Source organism: Lolium perenne, chromosome 4, assembly GCF_019359855.2.
Source record: "Lolium perenne isolate Kyuss_39 chromosome 4, Kyuss_2.0, whole genome shotgun sequence".
NCBI classification, from domain to species: Eukaryota; Viridiplantae; Streptophyta; class Magnoliopsida; order Poales; family Poaceae; genus Lolium; species Lolium perenne.
The window spans coordinates 278,408,112-278,415,982 of NC_067247.2; the positions used below are offsets into that span (position 1 = coordinate 278,408,112).

At 42.6% G+C, this 7,871-nt stretch overlaps 1 protein-coding gene across 1 annotated transcript; it reads right to left on the reverse strand.

Moving 5' to 3' along the window:
• Positions 1–1,087: 1,087 nt before the first annotated feature.
• LOC127295505 (uncharacterized) lies at positions 1,088–2,885 on the reverse strand. The gene is made up of 3 exons (XM_051325463.2): positions 2,234–2,885; positions 2,034–2,138; positions 1,088–1,823 (listed from the first exon to the last, which is right to left on the reverse strand). Exons 1-3 carry the CDS (start codon positions 2,284–2,286, stop codon positions 1,355–1,357), a joined length of 627 nt encoding a protein of 208 aa, XP_051181423.1. The 5' UTR covers positions 2,287–2,885; the 3' UTR covers positions 1,088–1,354.
• Positions 2,886–7,871: the final 4,986 nt, after the last annotated feature.

The following is a 7,871-nucleotide window of genomic DNA, read 5'->3' on the forward strand; positions in this document are numbered from 1 at the left end:
GTTGTCTTTCGGCGATGTTGAAGTAAATCATGGTTTGGAGTGTGCAGAGATGATTTACTCAGCTGCTCAATGATATGCATTTCACTCTGTGTACTGGGGATTCAAATTGTATTACATTTGGGTTTGGAATTTGTTGTCTGCAAATGTTTGTCCCCAAGGGGCGTGATCCCCATGATATGTGCCAAGAGCTAAAGTTTGAACCATCTTATCGGTGTCTCCTTGGTATGCTTCCAACAACATCCTGCTTCATGGAGATGATAATTATGTGTGGACATATAATAACATTGTTGAAATATATTGGGGAAACCTTGTAAGCGAATTTGGCAACAACATTTGGAAGAAATTGTCTGATTATACTTGTTGCAAACAAATGGAAACTAAGATATTCCATGGTATAATAGAGAACACCTGAACAGGCATATTTGTGTCTGCTTCGTTGAGTTGACAATTTCTGTGGATATGTAGCATAGTAAACAGATCCTGTGGATACTGAACGGAGCTAGCAAATGTAGACACTGAAAGTTTCTTCTATTATTGAGCATGCAAACTTTTTGTCTGATTTGATGTCTTGTCCTCGTTTTGTTCTCTCTTCATGATTAGGTTCATTTGGACAAGCCCTGGGTGCTGTAGGATACTTGAAGGCAAAGAAGTCTTTAAGAATGTAATATAATAAAGTTGCACCAATAACATCTGCAAATATGGGATATACGTCTTCGTTTCTTCAATTTCATTGGCATGCCTCCTGATTCACTGTGATGGTAAAGCTGGTATGAAATGATCTTTGTTCTTCCTGAACTGGAGTTTTGCTTATGGCAGCGTCTATTCAGCAGTTCATGGCCAAGGTACAAAATAAGGTTTGGAGTAAAACTATGATTGTGATGCCCATGTTTCATGTTGACATACTTCTGGTCTTTTCCATGCTTTGTTCCATAGGTACCCTTGTTTGATATTACCAAGATATTTCCTATAGCTTATTTCTGACCATGTTGCATATATTTGTACTGGGATTTGAGAGCTCTTGGGCATTTTTCATCTTGTGTGTTCGTGCCCTAATCAGTTATTATTGTATATATGTAGCATAATGCAGTAAGGAATGTATTCATTGGTATTCATTGCTTTTGAAGGTACAAGATGCAGCTGCAGTGTCTCAACAGAAATAACATGAGAGTTTGCAGAACTGAACTCTGCCATCCGAATTAGCAGTGGTATTCCAATTGAACTAAGAAAATCTTGTCCACATCTGGCATGCCAATACCTGGCGCTCTAGCATGCAAACGGGAAAAAAAAAGAACATGTGTATCATCATATTAGTTCTTTGAGGTAAAAATCAAGAAGTGTCTTCCATTGATCCCATTTACAAAAAATGGAAGAATCTGATAGAGCCGAATCTGCCTGCATCTATGTCCTCAGACATGGTCGCGGCTGAATACGCGTCTTGGCACGCGGTGCTGCAGGACTGGAGCTCGGGCTTTTGCTCCACGACGCCGGGGCCCCAGGAAAGCGCTTCTGACCGCAGCTTGAGGGTGGTCTGGGTCTGGTTCTTGTTCTCCGACGGCGCGCCGCGTGGCGCCGCTGCGCTCGAGGACGGCGAGCCTCCTCCCGGCTCTTGAGGCCCGGATGAATCGAAGCAGATGGAGACCGCCTTCCCGGATGCGGTCTGCAGCTGGAACTCCGTCGGGGTGAGGGCGAGGAAGGCGCTGTTGCAGGAATGCTCGTTGTAGTAGGTGACCTGGTACAATGGGGGGTCGCTGTGGTCTTTCTGCTGAATCTGCTTCGTGGCCGGGCAGTTCATGTTGTCCTTGTAGGTGCATCTGTAGTAGTACCTGCAGCGGGACAGAAGGAAGATCAGAAATTTGTGAGTAATCCGAACTGATCCAGCTTTCCCAATCTCCTATTTGTGACACTATGCATCTCCCTCTTATGGCAGATTTGTGTAGGAAGCAGAGAAGCAGCAACTAGAGGTGGGGAAAAGGAGTAGACAACCATCAGACGAGTTAAGCTGTGCAGATGCAGATCAGGAAATGGCTACGAACCTGGGGAAGTTGCAGTTGTTAATCTTCTTCTCGCCGTACTTCCTCCATTGGTGGCCGTCGTTGTGGGGCGCAAAGGTATCAACTTTCCTCATCCGCTTCTCCTTCCTGCATCAGAAACGAATCAAGAAAGGTTACTCCAACTGAGCCGCCGCACACACATATACAAACATCACAACAAACAGTATCTACTTATGGCTTACCTTGATCCGTGGCCTAGAAGGTGTGACTGATGTGGGCTGGGCACAGGAGACATTGCTCTCAGTCGCCAAGAGCAAGAAGACTAGCGCCGGCCGGAAGAGGAGGAGGAGGAGGAGGAAGAAGAAGAAAAAGGTATGAGCTAGGCTTAATCAGAGGGAAGCGTACCAGACCGGAGCTCCCCTTTTAGCTTAACGTCAAGACCTCTATAATTGAGACCCTGATGCAGCTTACAGACTAAAAAACTCCCCCTCATAAACTGAGACCGGGAACGGGAGATGCAAAGATTATCTTCTCCTCCCAGCGAGCGAGCGTATCGCTATCACGTGCTCCCGCCGCACCGACGGGGCGCCCTCGCGACCCTCAGAAATTTCTCCGCACCTTCTTTCTTTCCTCCGAACTCCAGAGGCCTACAAGTGGCCTCGGCTGATGTGTTCCGGCCTTATTTTTATGGCACTCTCATCGATCTCGCAACTTGGTCTAGCCTGAATGATAAACAAATCCTTGAGTTGATCGGGACTCGCTGGGGGTGATACAGTATTGTATTCGGCAGGACCGGTTCAAATCTTGTCCAAAATGGAAGTTTGGTACCGCTGGGGGATTAAACTAGTCGGATTCTTCTTGGCTCGCGGAGGCCGGGAATCGTCTCGTTGCTTGGCAGAGAGATTAGCTAGCTAGCTAATGATACCTAACGCACATCGACGGGTTGTGTTTTTATATAAGACCTGCACATGCCGCGGAGGCAAGTTGAGCGGGCAAGGAATCTCTACAAAAGCTTTCCCCCTTATTTAGGACCCCCGTACCCTAAAAAGAAAATTAGGACCCCTGGAACATGAGATCATCGCTGAGGTTTTATCAGGGCAACTGGATGGATGCCTGGTCACCGCAGCAATATGTTATGCCCAGATGCCCCTGCTGCATCACGATGGTAGATTAGCGTCAGTAGCGTGTGTCCTGAACTGCTTTTTCTTTGTTTGTGACTTTCTTTTCTTTGCTGTCCTGAAATAGTATTAGCAAATGGCATGCAAATCTTTTACGTGTTCTTGTGAGAAGAAAATAGTAGATAGTATTAGCAAAATATATGATGATGGCAACTATAAGGAAGGAGGTGTTGCCAATATATGAATTGCTTTTTCTTTGTCCGAGACTTTCTTTTCTTCTTTGTCCTGGAATAGTATTAGCAAATGACACGCAAATCTTGTACGTGTTCTTGTGGAAGAATAAATAGCATTAGCAAAAAATATGATGATGACAACCATAAGGAAGGAGGTGTTGCCAATTGAATATTTATAAGGATGTGCACAATGTAAGTTGTGAGGTACTTAGCTTAGTGGGTGCTTACGAAACTAAACCAAACATTTTCTTAATTTTAGTAGTGTTTATTTGATTGGAGAGATGTCTAGTTAGGCATCTGTCTGGTGTAAATAAGCACTAGTGCTTAAGTGAGAACCGATTTACTTTTTAAGCACCTTCTATTATGCATGCCTTAAAAAGACACCTAGCAAATGCAAGGTCAGAGAATTCAGAAAGAATGAAAAAACCAGACACACCCTTTGTTAGCTAGTCGGTGCGTTTGTGTTCTGAATTTCTTTTCTTTTTTTTGTTTGAGATCTTCTTTTCTTTCCGTACAGAAGTAGTATTATTGGCCAAAAATATGGTGATGGTGACCGTAAGGAGCTGCTGCAAATTGACCATGTAATATAGGAAGACAGCTCACAAGTGCGAGGTCAAAGAATTCAGAAAGAAGGAAAACCAGTACACCAGATCACATTGTTTATTCCTCGCGCCAAGAAAAAAGATCACATTGTTTATTGTACCAGCATGTTACTAAAATTAAGACCTGCTGGGCCAAGCTCTGACTTTTCTTTACCCCATCTCATACTCTTGGAATTTACTTTTGTGTTACAATTTACAAACACTACCAGACTGAGACACGTATCTAATTTTCTAACTGGCTTCTTCTAGAAATAGGACAGGTTACGCCTTCTGATTGGCCGGTCGACGTAGAGAGAGAAGGGGGATGCATTGCCATCCAGATCTTGGCTTATTCATTGACTTTGCATAACATATACATATAGGAGTTTGTATAGATGTCCCGCTAATTGAGTTTGGTTACCGACTAAAATATGGCGTCACAGTCCCTGATATAGAAGGAGATAAATAAGTGTTGAAGTGTGGTCACAATGAACTACACGATTAACAATCCAGAGCCAAGTGATAGAAAAGGTGTATAATTGCGGCTACGCCAGTCGACCGGCATACAAAATGTGCAACACAGCTACACAAAGGCGCGTCCATGTTCACACTTTCAAAATATCTCTCAGGGTCATAGACCCATGCACTTAAGTAGATACGAAGTGATTGCCCCAAAGTAAAAATGATTTGTAAACTTTGAGACCAACAGAAAGAAGCAATACCACAATTAAAATGATGAGTACTCCTTGATATATCAACACAAAAATGCGGTACTGAAATCCCTACTTGAGAAGAACTGAAGTAAGATCCGAATATCCTTGGCTAAGTCCAAATGTGCCGTCGAATGTCGTCTGAAAATGAGTGTTTTTTGGCAATGCATGCGGCTTAAGATTTGTGGAAATAAATTAGCACTGTGAGCCGCCAGCACTAGGGCCAAAGCACAAAATGTTTTTTATGAAAGATGATAGCGCCAAACTATCTTGTGAAAAATGTGTCTTGGCACAGTCATTACTTATGTGGAAACACTTGTTACTAGCTTATTGGTCTTTGTTAAAACTGACCTCACTTTTTTTTAAGTCAGATTAAACTACTTCGGGTGGCGCAAGCCGGCAAGTCTGGTCACCAAAATTAGTTGTAGGAGTACTTGTCGTAGCTTGACACACATCCATTAACTAAGACAAGACGAGAAGATTGACACTTTCCTGTAGACTACTTTTCAGAAAAATTGTTGTGCGGACCTACGCTTGGAAAACAAAAAGAAATTCGTTGTGTTTCTAGTTGTTACTCAATAGTAGTATATGCTAAGTATTTCGTTTTGAAATATTCAGAGCGGACCACCGGTGGTCAAACTAAATTTGATTGATTGGGTTGCTCGTCAGTCGTCATGTTGCTGTTGGAATCCCAGAACTGGGAAAAGGCAACAGGAAAGAAAAATGTCAAGAAGATGATCCCTGTTGGCGCCCATGGTTAACTCTTCCAGTTGGACGGATTAGTCTTGCATGATATATAAGGTGGCCGGTGCGGTGCTGAGTGTTAGCAGCTGTTCTTCTCACGTCGTCACCGCATCTCTACTTTATTCATTCGTCCATTAAGATTGTCGGCAAACTTTTCACCCTATATAGTAGAAGAAAACTTGTATTTGCAAATATTTCATTTCCTTTTGTCTATTTCCATTGATTTTCGTGGCAATTCTTTCTCGCTTTTTAGTTTCCCTGCTCGCAACGACCAGGTGTGCCACTATTGTTGGATAATTAGAAATAATTTTCACGATTAATTTCAGAACATTAAACATAACTATAACATCTATTAACATTGAAACCAAAACGTACTAGATGTGCTAAGCAACATGAACAGTAGCGCATACAATACAACATCCATCGCTAAACAGATCGAAATATGATGCCCGTACCGATCAATTATAGATGAAGCAGATGTTGATGTAGTGGTGACGTTGTTGACGGTAGCATTGGCGAAGAAAGGTCAAAATAGACGGTGACGTAGAAGCGGCACCGCTCGACTTGTCCGATAGACAACCCCCGTGATGAAGAGCTTGAGCAGCAGAGCGCTTCACAAAAACCTAATTCACCTTCTCCCATACATGATCGCAACGATGAGTCGTTCTGGAGACCTGCTCTCCCGTTCGCCAGTGCATGCTAGCGGGTGGGATGAAATAGACTACGGTGGCGGCACAACCAGAGAGAGCTGGCAAAACCCTAACTCGTATATTAGATGTGTGGCTACGATGACAACACAAGCAAAGAGAAGTGGCAAAACCTAAGTCATGTATCAGATATGTATCTGCAGCAGTCGGGCAAGAGATTATATAGGCTTAGGAAACCCTAGGCAACGTGGGCAACGCCCATGTTAAACGTTTTGAGTTGGTTACAGATAGCTCACGACCCAGGAGTGACCCGAACCGACTAATAGAAAAAAAAGCAAGTATTGGCTCAATCCACTCTTGTCGTGTCGAGTCGAGATGAGACGAGCGAGCGAGGAGGAGGAGGAGCGCGCGTGTATCACTCATCTTCTACTCAGTTACTAGTGGTGGAACAGTCGACCTTATAAGATGGTCTAACTTCCCTTGTGAGCTGCTACAACTAGAGCTCAAACGCACATGGGTTGTCACATACGTGGGCTTTGAGATTTAATTAAAATCTGAAATGCTACCTGGTTCAAAGGATTTAGCATATTATTTTAACAATCCCTAACTAAATCTCAAAGGCACATTTTGAGATTTTTTAATACTTGTTGCTTGATTATATACCAGTGTTTCGGTAGATACCGTTAAGTTGAACTTTCGCCTAGAACTTTAAGCTACATCTAATCTTGCTTCAACAATTAACTATGTCTTGAATTGTAAGTTTTGCGTGAATTGGTTTCACAAGAAGTCATAACCAGTACATGGCTATCAGTAGCCTACCCTACTGGTGAAGCATATACGTCAGCATCTTTCCTAAAATAGCCAACAGAAATAGCCAACAGAAACGAGTTAAGGCATGTTGCCAACGTGCCTTACAACCATTGAGAGTTGTGCATCTTCACATAGAGAGGATTAGATAATACACTCCTCGGTTAAACCACTAGTTAGCTTGTTTTTCTGAGGTCCTAATTCACGGGATATCTAATCACAAAGCTTGGGTTACTACTATGGTGTAATATTTTTGGGACTCAAACCCATCTCTCTCGATGCACTTTCTATCATATTACGTGATAGTTCCTTTGTAAATAGATTTGTCACGTTTTTGGATGTTTGAATATACTTAACCGCTAATTACCGGGAGTTTCGCAATTTCCTAATAGACTTCAAACGTCTCTTTACGTGTCTTGATGATTTCGTGTTCTCTTAGAATTATTCACTTTGACAATTACAGTTCAATTGTCACAATTCAAAAGAATTGTCGCAACAGATTTTTCAACCCAGACTATCAAGAGCTCACGCAGCCATTCTGATTCAACAATAGTTGTGTCTGAAGCAAGTTCTGATTCTATTATGGTCTTCGTCAATATGGTTTGTTTGCAAGATCTCCATGACATTGTGCCACCTCCAAAGGTAAATACATACCCACAGTGGCATAGAGATCATATGCATCATATATCTAGCTTGAATCATTATAGCCTTCAAGCACAGCTGTGTGTCCTGAATGTTGAATCCTATAACTCATTGTACCACATATATAGTGCATGACACTATCAAGTGCATGCCAATGATTAATACCTGGGTTTAACATGAACCTACTCAACCTAATTACAGCAAAAGAGATGTCAGGTCTAGTCGCGCTCGCTAAGTGCATGAGTGGGCAAATGATCTGAGAATACCTCAATTGATCTATTGCATTCCTCATGTTCTTGTGTAGTGTCACGGCGGGGTCACAAGGTGTGGAAAAAGACTTGCTACCAATATAGCCGAACCAGACGACTCAAGATCTTCTTAACATAATGGGATTGCGT

Coding starts and splice junctions, on each gene's coding strand:
- LOC127295505 (XM_051325463.2), bottom strand. CDS start 2,286: ATGTCTCCTGTGCCCAGCCCACATCAGTCACACCTTCTAGGCCACGGA. Junction 2,139..2,233: donor CTTCTAGGCCACGGATCAAG/GTAAGCCATAAG, acceptor TTTCTGATGCAG/GAAGGAGAAGCGGATGAGGA. Junction 1,824..2,033: donor AACAACTGCAACTTCCCCAG/GTTCGTAGCCAT, acceptor GTCCCGCTGCAG/GTACTACTACAGATGCACCT.